The 19,105-nt window shown below is 40.9% G+C and overlaps 1 protein-coding gene across 1 annotated transcript in view; it reads right to left on the bottom strand.

The window, feature by feature from the left end:
• LOC139329523 (neural-cadherin) overlaps positions 1 to 19,105 on the bottom strand; it is a 325,949-nt gene that overhangs the window by 51,474 nt on the left and 255,370 nt on the right. Inside the window, exons 28-30 of the mRNA XM_070959899.1 lie at positions 12,526 to 12,653; positions 7,873 to 8,000; positions 2,552 to 2,675 (exon numbers count right to left, since the gene is read on the bottom strand). Of these exons, the coding sequence (XP_070816000.1) occupies positions 2,552 to 2,675; positions 7,873 to 8,000; positions 12,526 to 12,653 (380 nt within the window). The remainder of the gene's footprint in view (positions 1 to 2,551; positions 2,676 to 7,872; positions 8,001 to 12,525; positions 12,654 to 19,105) is intronic.

Here is a 19,105-nt window from a genome sequence, read left to right as displayed (position 1 = left end):
TACTGTATCTCTGTCTGCCAAAAACAGAAACATGCTCACGTGTAGAATGCAGACATACATGCCCCCTAAAACCTCCCACATTAATACAGACACACTCACAGCAGACCGAGCCTCATCCCTAATCACAGGGTCAGGTGGTATAATACATACAAAATATAGATCCATGAGGGCAAAATGACAGATAGACATGGAGATACAGAGCATTCAGTTACAGCAAGTGTGTCTATTGATGTGACTACCTTTACCATATCACAGGCACTCATACCTCCAGTGAAACAGATGATGTTGCTATAGCAACAAATAAAACAAATTAGCACATTCTGTGATAAGAACAACACCATGAAATGAAAAATAAATAAATAAAGACAGAAAAAAATCATACAATGCCAGAACCTGTCCATCAACACTATTAGTCATCAGTACGCCGACTGTTACTTTGTCTTTGGAGATTTATTATCCTCATGTCCACCCACATGCATCATGCAGATTTCTCTCATTAGGACATAACGTTTGTGCAGCCTCCTCTCAAGCTAAGGTCCACCACATCAACTGCAAGCAGGAAAAGCATATCTTGTTATATTCCCACTTTTTGGATTCATTGCAGAGCTTTAAACAGCCACATTCATGACCCCTAAAGGTCCTGTGGCTCCTTACGCCTGATAACAACAACAACAACAATAATAATAACAATTTTACATAATCTATATCTTTGAAAAACAAAAGTAAATGTCACATTATAACAATGGTGTTGTGTTGGTTGAAAAGAGACCAGTGTGTTCTGCCTTGAATTTCTTTCTTTTAGTCTCCTCTCTCAGTCCCATTTTCTTCCATGCTCAAACGAGTATACTTCATGACTGAAAGTCTTGTGACATCTGTTGTAAAACACTGTTTCTTCGTCACTGCTGTGATTTTCAAAATACAATTTTATTGCCTAAAACAATATAATTTCAGACTGCACAGGCCAGTGTAATGTATGGATGTAGCCACTGTGTAGTTAGAGTCTCACATTACATTCTATTACATTACGCATCCACACTGCAGGGTTTAGAGGTTTTCATTTCCAAAAAGAAGCAGAACAGTGATATTAGATATGCACGCAGTATCTGTAAATACCCTGAGTTAAAGTGGGGGAATTGCTGTCAGGAGAGAAAAAGTCTGATGCTAGCTACAGATGCAGTTGTATCTGTCAGCATGCATTTAATGTTATCTCTCATTTCATTTTATTCAAGGCTTTGCTAGGTTTCCACACCAAAACACTGTTGGGATAAAATATGCTCTCTTTAAATGGAATCCTTCTCAGCTGCAGGAAGAAACATATCAAGGCTGACTATAGTTTTGCATAAACCCAACCCAACCTAACCTAACCTAACCTAACCTAACCTAACCTAACCTAACCTAACCTAACCTAACCTAACCTAATCCCTTCTTTCAAAATATGAGCATCCAAGATCTCCCACTTCCAGTACATCCAGTATGAAGAACTAGATTCAAGGAAAGAGTCCAGCAAGATCCCCTCCTACAGTATCAGGTGTTACTAATTTCTCTTATCCAGTTTGAAATAGTCACTGCAGCTGTTCCATGCAGCTGCAAGCACTACCATAGCATAGACGACCTGTCAAAGTTTCTGTTGCCTCCCACGAAAGTGTCATAAAAGATGAAAATTCCTGCTCCCCTCCCACTCAATTTATTTGTTTAGAGAACGCAAAAATGCAATGATAAGACTGCAAGCATATCTGAATGCAGAGCACATTTTATACCAGGGATAAGGTCTAACTCACAACATAAATGCCACTTTTGACTGAATGCAAACAACATGAAAGTGAGATATTATCATTAGCAGCATGTAATAAAGGTAATATTTCCTCTAAATGAGTTACAAGATACACATTGCTTACTGTGAGCAGAGAGCTAACTCTTTCCCTTTCTTGGTTTTTCTCCCATACCAGTTTTTATTATCAGGGAACCCACATCTTAGCCTATCTGCATCACTGGGAATGCAGTATAAATAGACCCTGACGTTTATGTCTAAATACCAGTTATGTCAGGCAAGGCTTGATAGCTTTGGACTGGCAGGGGCAAAATTTCTCACTTAGTCATAGGTTTATTTCATGCCAAGCTAAAAATTGCAGCAGAAAATAGAATTTTAACCAAAATTTCAGGCTTTAGAAGGCAGCAGGTTCACAAAAGGCTATCATACCTGAGGCCTGTGTTCATACAAAAATGATGTGGGTTTTGTTGGGGTTGGGCTTGGATTGTCATGGTTGGAGTCCTTGACTTTTTAACTCCAACAGAGCGGTGGAAGGTTACTTGAAAGTCTTGACTTGAAGTCAGATTGGGCAGGAGTGGAAAGGTTCAAATTCCTTTTCACCCTTGGATTGCATGTGTGTAATATTTGAAAGCATTTTGAGGTTACAGTTAAAAGCATGAAAAAACATCTCTCACATAGCACAAGGGTACTGTGAATGTTGAAACCTGTTATTAATCCACTTATCAGCTAGAGTGCAGGTGTGGGTTTGGTTATGTGTGTCATCATTGCATACAAGTGCACTACCTTGCTGTCCACAATGAGGTTGCGGATGCAGCCAGTGAAGTGTTTGTGCTGAAGCTGAGGGTAGATGTAGGGGATGTCCTCGTTCACACCACCAAGCTGGAGCACGTGACTCATGTTCAGGTGTCTGAAACATATAGAAGCATGGACATACAGTACTGTACATGCAAACAAGCACGATTGACAACTGGACTCATACAGTAGTACACATAGCACAGGCACTGCCATTTTTGTAGCTATTGCTTTAGCTTTTAACAATCTTATTTTAATCAAGCTACCAAAAGCTGTTGGTTTATGTAGTTATGTCATTCTCTGCAATCACTGTCAGCCTGGTTGATTAATGAATTAATTTGGCCACTCTGTGCAGCTTAGCTGACATATTATCACCATGTAAGTTTTTTGTGGCCAGTGTTCACAAACAGTTGCCTATTTACACATTCAGCAGACGGGGGGAACAATGATATTCATTTGGAGATGTTTTTTCTGGCTACCTGATAAACACAAATCAGAGACAGGCCTGATAAGAGCACTGAAAATGAATCAAAAGGACTCCTTACATATTACACTGAGTCATTTGATTGTTAATATAAAAAGGTTGATAGCTTTAAGGAGAAGATCACAATAACATCAGTGCATATTCTAGTTATCATCAATCATCACTGTACACCACTTGGGTGGCACGGTGGGACAAGTGGTAACACTGTCGCCTCACAGCTAAAAGGTCCTGGTTCGAATCCCGCTGTGGGCGCTGGTGGCGTGTTCTTCACCATGCCTTCAGTGCCTGCTTGAGGAAAAAGGGGGCCTTTCTGTGTGGAGTTTGCATGTTCTCCCCATGTTCACCTGGGGTACCTCCTTAAATAACCCCCACTAAAAACATGCAAGTAGATCACCACGACAAAAGGAACTGGTCCCCGGGCGCCGCCTTCGGCTGGCAGCCCACCACTCCTGGTCTGCTGCGGAGGAAGGACGGGTTAAAGGAAAAAGGAGAAAATAATTTCACAGAAGCATGGCGTGTGTGCATGTCGTGTGCAACTAACTGTGTGAAATGAATAATGTACATTTCTTTCTTTCTTTCTTTCTTTCTTTCTTTCTTTCTTTCTTTCTTTCTTTCTTTCTTTCTTTCTTTCTTTCTTTCTTTCTCATGTCCACATGTACAGTCTCAGTTCACTGACCTGAGTTTTGCTCCAAAATATCAAGCAGTCACCAAGTGAAGAAGAGAAGTGAAGATAATGAAGTTGAGTCACTCTGAAGCTCTTGGCTTTTGCCATGCCTACATCCTGCCAGCTGACCTCCATCCCCGCTTTGAGGCTTGCCTCAGTTTTGTCCACGCTGGTCTAGTGCTAACTCCACAGGCCACCTGTCGGTACTGTACACACCTGCCTCTGAAGAGCTCCAGTGGTAAGTGGATGCCTTGACGCTGCTCGAGATGGATGGTGCTAGTGACGCAAGCTGGGCTGACCACAGTGACATCACTCAGGTGGGAAGAACACACGAGCTAATCTTCAGCCACAACTTCCCTGACACCCCAGAAAGGGACCCCCACAGTGGTCAATCTCAGGCTCTCCTTTCGGTTCTCCCATCGACCCCTTAGGAGAACTGGTGTCAGTGAGAGATGGGTAACTCCACATCCCTGTAATTCCCGGGCATAGAAAACTGATGTGCTTACTTCTTCCAAGGAGTGCAACACCAGGCTATTCTCTGGCTCTGCGCACAAGTGTATGGAAACGGCATTGGAGCTATTCTGAGGAAAAGGATCACAGTTTTGATCAACTAAGACAACATAACCCTTTTGGCTCCCTCCAAATTGAAAGCTGCACTCTACACAGTGGAGGTCAAGCAGCATAAGTTAATTTACCTGCATGTAGAATTGAACTCCACCACCTTGAGAGCAAAGCTACTTCAATGAAGCTGGATGTGCTAAACTCTCTGCTGTCACACATCGTGCCTCAGAGAGTGGTGACAGTGCTGTCAGTGATGCGTATGCTTGGTATGGCATATCAACAGGTCATGTGGTTGTCCCCTTAGGGTTCCAGCACATGAGGAAAATAGTAGTTCAGCCGTCTGCCCCTCAACTCAGGTCAGCACAAGAGGTGAACTCTGAGTATCCTTCCCTCACTGCAGTCACACCTAAGATAGTGGAAGAATCCCTGTATTCTGTCGATGGGGGTTCCCCTCAAGAAAGCAACGTCATGTATAGCATTTACAATGCTGGTGTGGAATCTTTGGATCTCAGGTGGTGGGGGTAAAATAGGGGAAAACTCCATCCCACACATAGACTGTCTGGAGTTGTCCACAATACTGAAAGTGCTGAAACACTTTGTTCCTCTGATGACAAAAAGACATGTCATCATAAGGACAGACAACATGATAGCGGCAGGGTACATCAACCATCAGGGTATCAGCTGGAAATGCCAGAAATAGCCAGGAGCCTCCTGCTATGGTCACACAGACACCTGCTCTCCACTAGAGTGGTGTACATCCTGGGGGTACAGAACCACACTGCAAGCATGATATCTTACAGGAGTCCTTCCCACAGTGAGTCCCACACTTGTTCAAATGTTGTGGGTCAGCTTCAAAAAGTCAAAGGCAGATCTGATTGCCTGATGAGAAAATGCACACTCTGCACTACAAATGTACGAGGGCCCCTCCACTGGAAGGGGATGCCCCCTCTTACTGGTCCAGTTTTCCTTTTCGCCTTTCCCCTGGTTCCCCAGACTCCTTGCCTCTTAGTGTGCATTCAGGTGAGTCATTCTGGTGTCATCAGGAGGCATGAGCACATCTTGGATTGTTATCATGGTGCAGCTGCTGGCAATGAAACCATGGCAGCTCCCATGATGCAAAGATACACTGCCACAGCTCCATGGTGTGATTTTCCATCTCCCGGTGACAGACCAACAGGTGTGGGCCTGGTCACTGAATGGCAAAGGCCAGGACTGCCCCCTGCAGTGTTGATACTATCCAGGGTGCGAGAGCCCCTTCTGTGAGCATTTTCCAAAATTTGACGGTCCACTTTTAGCGCTGGTGTGTGGAGAGAAGATCAGATCCCATGTTGTGTCCTCTGCCTATCATGTTAACCTGGTAGACAACAGTTTGACTCAGTCTATGATTAAAACATGCTGCAGCCATTTCATCCTGCCACAGTTTTCGTGCATCCTTCGGTGAAGCACTTGACAATAACAGAAACCAGTCATGCACTCTCCACTACCACAGTGGGAATTATCCTTGGTGTTGTGTGCTCCAGTGGGTCTCCCTTTCAAGCTAATAGTCCAAATCTCTCTCAAGATAATCCATCCATCCATCCATCCATCCATCCATCCATCCATCCATCCATCCATCCATACATCCATACATCCATTTTCTATGCCGCTTATCCCTTTCGGGGTCACGGGGGGCTGGAGCCTATCCCAGCAGTCAACGGGCGAGAGGTGGGGTACACCCAGCCAGTCGATCACAGGGCAACACACAAGACAAATAACCATTCACACTCACACCTAGGGGCAATTTAGAGTCACCAATTAACCTAATGAGCATGTTTTTGGTCTGTGGGAGGAAGCCGGAGTGCCCGAAGAGAACCCACGCATGCACAGGAAGAACATGCAAACTTCACACAGAAAGGCCCGACCCAGGAATTGAACCGGCGACCTTCTTGCTGTGAGGCACACACACTACTTGCTGCGCCACCCTGCAGCTCTCTCAAGATAATATCCATTAAAATAGCGTTCCCTCTAGCCTTGATGTTCACTAACAGAGTCAGTCTCACTGTCCTGCCTCTCTGTTAGAGAGGACTGGAGCGAAGCACTTTTACAGCCAAATCCCTCATTCACACATGAATTCCCAACAAACTCTGCCCAGTGCACGCTTTGTCTCACTGGCTGTGTTATGCTATTACACAAACCTAAAGTGCAACAGAAGTGGAGCCTCCACAGGGTGGTCGGGTGCACTCCACAAGAGCCTTATCCTCATTCATGGCCCTCCTTAGAGAGATGACAGTGGCAGATATCTGCACCGCATCTTGGGCTTCTCCATGTCCATTCATTCATTCTGTCTGCATAATGTATCTCAGTCCTCTATGACTCATTCAATTTTAAACATGCTAGGTGGCAGATGATGTGTTGACAGATCTGGTGCTTTTAGGCACATGTCAAAGGATGTGCCTCTAATCCCATAATCTCAGATTAGTGGGCCCATTATGGTACATATTCCATGCTGTACCCTTCTGCAGCAGCAGTCCTGTGTAGAGGGAGTGTAATATCACTTGGCCCCTTTTTTTCCCCACAGGGCTGACATGGCGTTACCCATGGCAGAGGTGGTGCCTCCCTGTCTTCCCTGTGAAGCCTTCTGCTTCACGTTACTGGGATTCTGAACTGGTTTATATCATCTTCTTGCGGACCTTGGTGTTACGGTGGACAGTGACTACATCAGTTTCACCCATAAGCCAACAGTGACAGCTCTTAGAGTGTAAAGCCTGTACTAAATGGAAAGACAGTTATATACAGTAACTCCAGATACTATGAGTATGTGTAGAACTCTATGACTTAGGCCTCCTGGTCCACCAGCATTAGCCAAAGAAAATAATGACTTTTGTTCTCAGGTCATGATGGTGTTATACATGAGGACCATGAGAGGCACCTGTGTGCACTGGCATTATAAATTACTGGCAATGGCTTTATAAATGCGTAAACCCATAACTCCAAATGGCCACATCTGTACTCATGGAATCTGGAGTTACAGTATGCAACTAACATCCTCAATCCTCTCTTGATTGTTATCCTACTGCAGGTATGTACTATAGGTCTGTGTTAAATTACATTCCAATAATTATGCACTGTTTTGACAATTGCGGATTGGGCAAAGGGAAAATTTTCTCACTATTCACTTTAGTGATGAGTAGGGCTTTGGTCTTTTTTTTTTTTTTTTAATTATTTTACTAAACTACACTTTAGACATAACTGCATTTGTAATTAACACTGAGTACTGTAGGAATAGCTAAATCTTCTCCTGAAAAAATGTGTGTTTTTTTGTTGATATAAATGCAGATAACATGCAAAAATGTGCATTAATTCCACATTAGAAGGAATGGAGCATACCTTTAAGCAATGCACTTTCTCATTTCCTTGTGCACACTACCATTTTCATTCAAAAATAGTATATAAATCTATGGGTCCTTATCTTGTAACAGATACACTATATGAGGGTCCCAATGAAAAACCTATTGAATAACCCTGACACACACTCTCCTACACATCCCCATGCATTAAAGTCACATCTTTCTTTCCTTTCAAAAATAGAGGTGTGTATGTCTGAGTTCAGGTGTTTGTGTGTACCTGTCAGTGTTGGGGGTAACACCCATCACTTCACAGGAAGAGTGGTCCTCAGTGGTCAACCAGCTGCCAAGTCCCTCCATTTCCATTACTGATGCCCCTGAACAGCGATCCAGGGTGAAACGTACTTCCTGAAGAGAAAATGCAAACAAGGACATGCTGCAAAGAACCAATCAGAGAAATCAAAAGCATTATCAAACTCCCTTATTTCTCATCATTATAATAAATGTACCTCCTGTTGCTGTCAAGTGCTTTTTATTATTCTAACTATATTGGAAGCTGCCTCTCTGACTCACATTTCCTTCATTAGTGTATATTACTCTGCTGCTGCCTGCTAGGTTTCCTGTTAATGCACAGCCAAAAACAAGATTTCACATCTTGAAACACCATGTTCCAATAATTTTGCAACTGGTACATTCAAAAGTAAAGGAGGTGGTTAATCAGAAACCATAGCAGCCAGTCGGCGATTCGAAGGGGGATGCCAGCCCCCCTGTTAGCAAAATGATCAAAATACATCTATCTTGTTAGGGGTTGTGTAGTTGAGTGTTATTCTTGTCTGGTTTGTGCAAGTCACAATCTTTGGCCCCATTCAAGGTTCTCATCAGTGGCCTAACTGTGCTGTGTGTTGACATGTCTATGGTGCTGTCCATGGTGCTGAAGTAGCAGATGGTTGTATAATTCCCTCTGTCAGTTTAATCTTGGATCTATAATGTACTCAATTCTATTCGATATTGTAGCCTTTATACTTGATAAAGAAGTGTCACCTTCATGATAGAAGTGACAAGCACCAAAATGTAGTCACAGAACCATGAGATCATTCATATAATATTTCTATGGTCATTCAGTAACAGTCTGTGTTGCTGAAAATACACCCCTTGTAACAAAATATTTTAGGAGAGACATGACTACAGATATAGGTTTGGTATAGAGTTCAGGTTTGGGCCACCCCCCTGGCAGAAATGAACACATCACTGACCGATGACAGTGTGTTTTCAAACAGCTAAAGCGATGTATTCCATCTACTGTTTAAAGCTCATTACAGACTGTTCTGTTAATAATGCTGTCATTTCTAAAGTTTGTGATTAAAAACAGGTAACATTAAAATGAAAGAAAGATTAAACACATGTTCATCAAACTGTTTTGGAAATAAGGTGCATTCTTATAGAGTACATTACTGCTCACACTGGGATCACACAGAGGCATCGGGTATATGAGTGTTATGAGATAACAGGGTTGTTTAAAGGATTGCAAATGATTCTTTTGGATTTTGGTCCAGCTTCCTAAAAAATACCACTGAAATCATCACAATTACTGAGGTGAATAACAACACCCTGTGTGTGTGCTTTAGTGTGCAGTTCCAGCCAGTTTCTCCATGTGTTGTCAGAATACAACCTTGGAAAGTTTGAGAACAGAACAGAACAGAAATTTTAGTTGCAATATTTATGTCAGAGCTTTAAAGTTCTAAATTAATGGATGGAAATGATTGATGAACTAAACCATCTTTGGAACACTAGAAAATTTGCCTTCAGACTTCTGCTACAATTAATAAATACACTGAACCATATGCAAGAAGATTTTTGAATCAGTATCCTAAATCTCTCTTACACCTACTTTTTTCTTTGATGTTTGTAACAATATAGCAGAATTTGTAGTGGTCTTAGAGAGTAGCACTCAAAGAAATACAGAGAGAAAATTGATTTACAAGAAGTAACATGGTTTCTTCAGGCAAAGTGGTCCATGACTTAGATGGAAGGCAGTCAACAGGACATTACAGTAAAGAGAAGATGGATAAGAGAATATTATGAAGGTGATGTTACACTGTCAGGTAGAGTCACAGAATTTTCCTTGCAACTACTGAACTGTATAATTTGCTGTGCCAAATTATGCCAATAACATTTAAATAATGGAAAAAATAAGATTGAATTTATCAGTGGGAGCAAGTATATTTTTCCAGTAAAATGGCAGAGGCATGTTTGCCACTTAAGGCTTTTAATTTTACTTTGAAACCAGCTTCCAATGGCAGGTTCATGTGTCAGAAAACAGCAGCTAATATACACCAGCTGCACCAGCTGATTACTCAGTAGCATCCATTAAATTGATGATGTCGCACACACAGTTGTTTGCAGGATTAAACATTAACAAATAAAGTATGCACAAACAACATTATGCAAACCGTGTCAGTTGTTTCTAAGTTTCTGGACTACAGTTTCAGATGGCTTTACAGCTACCAATGGCAATCTTAAAAAGGGTTGTATGATGTTAGAAAACACTGCTCATGGTTAGATTTTTGGCTGCTGAATGTACAGTAAATCTCCAGCCAGAAGCTCTGTCCTTGTTGCTGTCATCTCACGCCATCACACAACAGCAGCTTATCCAACCAGGTCACACAACCAGGTAGCTGACTATTCAGGAATACGAACGAATAGATTCACATGTTACTCGTAATAATACCGTTGTGATGCTGAATTATCCTCACTGTAACAACAAAGTCTCAGTGCATTGTTGTTCATGCAAATCAGAAGCTGTTCTATTATCCAAAGTCTAGGTGCATTCCAGTATTCGTTTGGCTGCCCTCATTCTCAGAATGTACTCTTTGATGATGTGTCAGTGTGAAGCTGACCATAAAGCAGTTTTTCTTTTCCTTCATTCAAAACAAAATTAGCAAATAGAAAAAAGAACAAAACTGGATTTTGTCAAAATGATTGTTTGGTACTGAACTGAACGGTTTAGTAAAAGACACAAACTGTACATTTCAATAAAAGACTAGTAGCAAGGCAAGGTTTCTGATGGCGTGGCCTTAATCAAATCAGATCATCAGGTCATCGTCATCTATGTTGGAAGGAGTTTCACAAAGCAGGGTTCAGACACAGCCAGTCCAGCTGCCTTAGGCGTCTGTGAGTGAGACTGCGAGGCCTTTCAGGTTGGGTTATATCACTCTAAAAATAGGATCACTGACTGTCTTCTTGATATTCAATTGAGGCAGGAACTATAAGGCAGTGGTTATATGTGAGTCCTTGGAGGTGAAGAGCTCCAGGCAGTCCTCAGTCAAATGAAGATGAGCTTAATTTCACTCTAATTAAATTCACTTGAAATGATCCATGGTAGAGAATTTCAAAGGAGGGCTATTGCAATCATTTGTCTCACTTTCGCCACTATTTTCTCCCTTTGCACTGCACAGTGCAGACAGTTCTACAATACCAAGTCACCAACTAACATCTTCCCCATTTGGGTCCATAATGATCATGACAAATGAAGACTTGCATGAAGCCACATGGTAATACAATTTTTGAGGTGCATGACATGAAATAATTTTGGGACCTCAGCTGTAAGGTTAGTTTTGCAAGGGCAGAATTTATTTTTGGTCCAAGCATCTATATGAACTTTATTTGTGGTACAAACCTGGATGTAAACATTGCCCAATAATATGAAGTATAAGTTCAGGCATGTCACATGCAAGATCTAAAAATGAACATTTGAACATAAAACTACATCTCATTCCCTAAAGAAAAAACTGAAACCCTTTAATCAGGCCTGCATAAAGTATTTCACAGATGGTAAAGTTAAAAACAACTTCACCATCTGTGCATTATTCTTTTGGGGATGTCTTAAGATGAGGTGAAAATTGGAATTATAGCCAAATAATGCATTTTACTTTCTCATAGACGGGGAGGTTTGACTTAGAATTACAGATTAACAGGGACTGTTGCATCTAATATTGACCAAAAATGACACTGCCCCTTTGTTTTTCCCAGTGGAGAATGCCATACAAAGCAGGAGAGTGACATTTTTAGCATCCTATTAACTAGGATAGGAAGAATACACTGCTACAGTGACAGAGAGAGCATTTTAATTTTTCTGAAAACAGACAAAATCTGCATGACTAAAGCTGAGTTGTCTTATCTGGGGCTGGACATCTCTTGTCACATCCTGACTGGATTCAGTTTTCGCTACGCATAATGATGTATCTAGACTGTATCAAGAAAGATTCAAGTTGTATGGAACACACAATTTTCTCCTACAAATGTAGCCACAAAGGCCAGATTCAATTTTAACCACCTGCAGGCTGCATGAGTTGATGTCAAACTGAAGACAGAGGTGTGGGTGGATGTTCAGTAAGTGTGAAGCTGCTGTCTTGTTATGCCAACACAGGTGCAGCTTGGCACCACAATTACATTGTGTTATTGGTCAATTGGCTTTTTTGCCTCATTAACAAACACATTTAGCACTCTTCTATGTTACAGGTGATATTTGATTAAAAGTGACTGTGCAAACTCAAAGGACACAAAGTATTTGGGCATTTCAAACTGCAGCTCAGCTGAAAAGCACATGCACTCTGCTCAATGAGAGCTCATAAAAATCAGCAGCAAACCTGAAAGGTCACACCCTTTTTCTTTCCTTGTCCTAGCTAATATGAGTGTAAAAAGGACAAATTAAGTTGTTCATATAAACTATGTGTTTCACTTGCTAGCCATCTTACATCTATTTAAAAATAAATGAGTTTAATGGAGAAAAACAGTTCTTAGCGATGAAGACAACAATGAAAATGAAAGAATCTTGACATCTTGAAAGATCTGCCAGTACAGCTCAGTGTGACTATTCTGGGAGCTTTTTTGCTCAGTATTTGGGGGCTGATGTTAAATAGGTGAAGTGTCCCACCTTGCTGTTGCTGCGGACATCCAGCCGATGCCACCGCCTGTCTGCCACGTTCACGTTGCCTGGCAACTGTAGCACCACTGTGCCAGAGCCATGGTTGATTTTCAAGGTGGGGGTCCCGTCTATTAGCTCTGGATGAAGAAAGAGAAAGAGACAGGGAGGACTGATGAGGGGTGACATTTTCTTGAAATCATTAGGTTTGAACAAATGCTGAATTTTGAGAGGTGCAATCAGTAGTTTGGTTTGAACTATTGACAGCCAATATTTGATGCTGGTACTCTGAAGCAGCATTGAAACTGTTGTAGCTAGTAGTGTAGTGTATAAAGTGTCATAGCTTAGAGTGCATACCGACACTGTGGTACATAACATGATAAACTTTTAATATTGTCTCTGTACATTAGCTTTAATGAAGATTATTACACAGTGCCTGTCATGGTGTAGTTTTTTCTTCACATCTCTTGGAAGACGACAAACATCAGACAAAAGTTATTGCATTCTATTTTCTGACTTACTCAAATGGGAAATTAAAAGTTAATGATGTGGCTAAGGCTGTTTGTGTGCTCGCCACCATGTGTAAGGAATTATGGGAATGCATGTCTACATCCAGAGTTGGCAATCCATCATCATGCATGCTGAACTTCAAAAGTTCATGCAGACACAACACTGAACACTAAGCATCTTCATGCTTCTGCTTCTGTTACTGTGGTGGCTGCAGTGACTTCTTACTTCATGCTACAGACATTTATATTTAGAGACTGAGAAACAAAACTTGCGTTCATTTCTGGACTCTCTTGTGTCCATTTACTGACTGATTCTCAGTCATCTCATGGTTTCCACAGAGGGCATTATGATATGTTCTCCTGGGGCTACTTTTATGAAGTCAAAAGATGAAACAGTGTGCTTTTATTTTTCTTGATATTATTGCCAATGGAAATTCTGTCAGAAGTTGCAATGGCTCATGCAATCCATCATTTTAGTGGACTGAAGTCTTTCCCAACATGTCTTCATGCAGCTGATCATTGCATTAGGTACTGTTCACCCTTACAGTGGTCCACATTCTGGACCTTTGGCAGCAAGGACCAAAATAAATCTTATGGCAGAGACTGAGCCAAATACAGTGATGCACTTACATTCAAAACAGCAAACGTGGGAAAAATTACAAATGTGACTGCAGAGACTCCACAAAAAATGTTATAATTATGCTCTTTAGAAATTACAGCTTGTGTCAAGATTGTGGAATGTCTCTATTGGCTCTGTTCAATTAAGAAATAATAATAGGCCATCACAGTACATGTCCAATAGCTCATTGTTCCTGACTTTCCCTGCTGCCACCCTAAAGCTATACTCCCACACACTCACTGCCTGAATTAGGGATTCTGTTTCTACTGAAAAATTTGTTCACGTTTCATTTTGAGGACTTTGAGTTTGGCACTTCTCTGATGGTTACAGTATACTGTATGCTAGAATTATAATTAATAGTGAGACAAAACTCTAGCATGAATTTCGTTGACTTCTGCACTATGACATTTGTCCTTATGCTTGAGTCAGTGGAAGTTGGAATTCAAAAGAGGCTGACAAGAATCAAATTCCCTTCTTACTTCTCAACCCTCTACGCGTCTGACTTCAGGTGAGCTTTCGTCATCTCTCTTGCTGCATCTCTTGCAATGTCAGTCTGTCTATCAGCTCTCTTTCATCTCCTGTCTCTCTCTTTTACCTTGTGCCTTGCTTCACTCTTTCATTAACTTTTCCACCGTAACTGACATTTTTACATTGTGCTGCTTTCAAAGAATTCACAAACACCTTCTACTGACATTTCATATTTCACTGTGCCTTTGTGAAGCCACTTTGTTTCTATCAGGTTTACTTATGATGTGAATTGATTCTTCATGTTTGTGTGCAATAACTTTATCATCACCTTCTCAAATGATGTCATGTTATGCATCTTACTGCATCTTCACCTTGAGCTCGATGAAAATTAGGTTTTGGCATATGAGATGCTGCTCTTTTCTACTTGCCTTGCTAAGGCTGAGATGTGCCTTTGTGATGAGTGGCCCATACTTCATTATGCTGCCTCACATTAAGGTATATCAAAGAAAAAGAAAATCAAGGCCCTGGCAATGTCATTTTGCGAGCCACAGTGAGTGCAAGTTTGTTGTTAGCCTCTCATTTCCTCTCAACTTTCCTTCAATTAAGTGCAAGCTGATTTAACTCACTCCAGCTGCAAGATGAGTTGCTGCTGCACTTCAGGAACGATCCAATTAATTTTAATATATTGGCTGACGCCAGACAATTGACCAAAAAGAAAACTTCAATTCAATTCAAAGCCTTCCTTCGTTGTTTAATACATTGTTGTCTTTAGGTTCAACCTCATTTCCCCCTCATCTCTGTAACCTTATTCACTCCTTTCTCTCATTTACCCACCTGCCTGGGACCCCTCACCTTGCCTTTTTCTTCATCTCAGACATCTCAGTCATTCACTTTCCTTTCTTCAGTCAGCCTTCTCCCCATGCCCAAGGGAATTTCTTTTGTTCTTGAACCCCAATGTGTGCTAACACTATAGGCACCAAGCCTCCCTTTACACCCGTACTGGGGAAGCCACATACATCTAAGTTGGCAGTGCATTCAAAGTCACAAAGCACACCTGCATAAGCCTAACAATGTGCATTTCTGCAATACACACTCAAACTCAAACAGACAAATGGCCAAAACCAGTTAAAAGGTAGATTGACCAACCGATCGGCTGACTCGCCAAAGGAGCCCTCTTGTCAAGACTGAAGTGACATTTTCCCAAGAGATGAAGACAGTCTTCAGCGGTCTCAAAGGAGAAACTTGGGGGTGAAGTGAAGCAGCAAGAAGAGAAAGAGAGAGAGAGAGAGAGAGAGAGAGAGAGAGAGAGAGAGAGAGAGAGAGAGAAAGAGAGAAGTGAGATGGAGCAACAAAGAGCTGTATGAGCCAAAGGTAAGGCAGGAAGAAAAAAGGATGTGGAGGAGAGAAGGAAATGGAAAAGTCAAGGTAGGGGAAGAGAAACAAGAGTGCGATTTAAAGAGCAAAGATTACAAGTGTGAGTGTGAGTACAATGCTGGGAAGAAGGCCAAGTTGCGAGATGGCAGATGACAGGTGGGATGATGGACAGTGAGGGAAATAAATGATAAATGAACAACACAGAAAAAAACTAAATGGAGAAACAGAAGGTGATAACTAGAGAAGAACATGATGATGGATCAGGGAGAGAGCAAACAGAAAGCAGATGGAGGAAGCAAAGAAAGAAAAAATCTAAGTTGAAGACATGCTGAAATCCTCTATCTTCATCAAAGAAATGAAAATCTTTCTTTGTTGACTCTGGATTACCTCTGTCAAGAAGGCCATGTTTTCAGTATGTTTGTTGGTTTCTGTGTCACCGGTATTATGAAAAAACTACTTTCACAATTTTCGTGAAGGGTAGAAGGGTGTAGCATGGGCCAGGGAAGAAGTGGTAGTGGATCTGAATCACAGAGAGGATACACAAATTATTTTTCACTTTTGTTAACACTGCAAGATAGAGCATTTGGCCTTGGCTGCTCAGTGACAGACTCCCATTCACAGAGTAATCCCAGTAGCACTGAAGAACGAATGTGAGCGCCAGAAGCAATGGCAGAGAGGCAGCATGTAGAGCCAGAACATTTTCATATCAAACTCGGTGAATTAAGAATTTATTTTGACCAAACCCCAGTTGGTGATTGTTGGAACAATGCAACAAACAAAGATGGTTTTGGTGAGTTTTATTAGAATTTTTTTTTCTGTCCATTCAGAAGGAGTTGAATAAGGAAAAGAGGTGAACGAATATTGCACATTTAGTGACTGTATTTTGTTATTCATTTCATTTTGTTGCTATTCTCACACACACACACACACACACACACACACACACACACACACACACACACACACACACACACACACACACACACACACACACACCTGTGGGGATATATTGGTAGTTGGTTGTTGTCGGGCTGACAGTGGCTGTTGAAAATTTTAACATATTACTAGTGCTGTCATAAATATCGCGTTATTAACACGTTAATGCAAATCAATTTTAACGGCATCATTTTTTCTATCGTGAGATTAACGCTCTGTGTGACCTAGTGAACTTGTAGTGTTTTATAAGCTGTGGCCACTATTAGTAAAGTTACAAAAACTACAGGATCCGGTTGTAAATCGGAAACAAAACAATAGGCACGCCCCACACGTGTTTGGTCTTTTTGCTTGCTAGCTGTAAAGGCTAAGTAGGCTACCGGTTTGTGTGGATGTCAAGCGCGAAACCCCGAAATGGATGCGAACAAGATTTTGAATGGAAAGTTTAGTTTCAAGAAGTTGCCAGATGGGTCGACTGACAAGACCAAAGTTATCTGTGTGTATTGGCAGTGTGAACTGAATTATCACCGCAGCACGTCTGAAATACCACTTGATGGCCAAACACACGGCGAATGCGAATTCTCTGCCGCCTCCTTGTCAAAACCAGACAACAATGGATGGCTTTCGACAGAGGCATATGGATGCTGTTATGTTCAAAGGAAACTTAAGAAAGGAAAGTTTAAGCCATGGTTTAACTGCACTAATGCCTGAGTCCTAGTTTACAATGATGTGCACTTTGTAACTTAATCTTGGATCACCCTGTTTTGATCCCTTAGAAAGGGCTGTTGAAGGGGCTTTTTTGTAACCAAGTATTTATTTTTTTGTCATCTGTTTATTGACAGTGTTAAATTGTGTGAGATGTGATTCATTCAAATGTGAATGACTGCTCAAAGTGAGAATGTTAGTGTGTAACATAACACTACATGTTGTTTTCATTTAAAAAACATTTGCACAAAGCAAGCCTATCCACTTTTCCATGTTGATAACAGTATTAAAATGATAATTAATGGGACATTTAGAATAGATAAAAATGTGTGATTAATTTGCGATTAATCGCGAGTTACCTACGACATTCATGAGATTAATCACGATTAAATATTTTAATCGATTGACAGCACTACATATTACCCAACCCTAACAGGTAACAGTAATCCTCTGGGACAGACACGCACGCTCAAACCTCATAGAGAAAGCAGTCATTATGGAGCAGTCGGGGGACAGCGTTTTCATGGGAGAAGTGGTACAATTGTGACTTAGGTGCGACTTTGGTCATGTGAATATGTACGTATAATGGAATATTTGAACTTTACAACAAGCAATAATATGGCTGTGAAGTAATTTCTTCGTAATGAACAAAATGTTTTTCGAGCCTTTTTGATGGCAAGCTGCCGTATTGATGTTATTTCAGTCATTTCAGTTATTCTGATATTTGTCCATATGTATGTTAAGTATGTGAAATATTTCCAGTTTAGAAATACATGATGAAGCACAGCTGAGATAATAAGGTTTCAGCAAGACACAACTATATTTTGACATAATTTGAGTAGTTTTTGGAAATATATCCAGACATATAAAGCGGTTGTGATTGCAGATTTGCATATCATAGAAGAGTGGACTATTGGCCTTGGTGGGGGTCTATGCAGTCTGAGAGCTCTTCAATTGATTTTTGAGTTATTTTTGCGAATGAAATGAACAGATTACTGCAATTAAAAGCTGTTTAAGTTAAAGGATCTTTGTTTCCATCAAAGAATATTAGAAACCTAAATTATTCATCAATGACTCCCAAAATCTGCAGGGAAACTGCCACAGACTTTTACCAAGTGCTGTCTTTGTGTTATCCAGAAACTATGAAAAGTGGGACAGACAGATCGTGTGTAGTTACAATCAAATAAATATCAGTAATCAATATTACTGTTAACCCCTTCAACCACGGTAAATCAATGGGACACACGCCATAGTTGTATTACTACTAAACAAATATTAAAAAAGAACTTGTGAAGGAGAACCAGGAAGACACTAAAAGCAACAATGAATTTCTCCATCTAACAAGTAGCCAGAGGTTGTTTCAGCTTATAAGCCTCTATGCCATAGAATGAGAGCTCTGATCACCACAGACCCCCATATTAAAATGCTCAACTTTACAGCAGAAATAAACATGTTTAAAACCTGGTGCAACAAATCAGTTTTGGTCTGTGTAGTTGATTTCCCCATTTGTGGCAACTGTATGGCGAAGGTGAATTTTACCAAAGGTTACCAAAGGTCTACTGTGCTTAGTTTTCCTAAAAGCACTTTTTGATGTCATAGCAGTGCTCATTAGGCACACATTGTGAGTTCAGCTATTGGAATCTGTATTGGCAGAGAAATGTCAGGGTGGTCCATGCCCAGCCAAAACAGCACATTTCTCATTTCAACTATGCCATAACAACATAGGAATACGCTCATGATTAACAGAACTTTGCTGCCTGCTGGACACATGTAGAAATAAAATATAAATCTCTTGGGCACAAACAAACACTCTGGTATGGAAATCATACAGCCTTATAGTCACATAAAAATGCTAATTATTGTCCCTATGGCTAGCATAATAACTGTTGAACTTTTCTTTAATTGCTTTAGTAAAGTGAAATGGAACTGAGCTGAGTGAAAGAGCTACACAGAGACATTCAGACAGAAATGGATAAAGAAAAAA

Source organism: Chaetodon trifascialis, chromosome 1, assembly GCF_039877785.1.
Source record: "Chaetodon trifascialis isolate fChaTrf1 chromosome 1, fChaTrf1.hap1, whole genome shotgun sequence".
Taxonomy (NCBI): domain Eukaryota; kingdom Metazoa; phylum Chordata; class Actinopteri; order Chaetodontiformes; family Chaetodontidae; genus Chaetodon; species Chaetodon trifascialis.
This window is presented reverse-complemented; position numbering and strand designations above follow the sequence as displayed.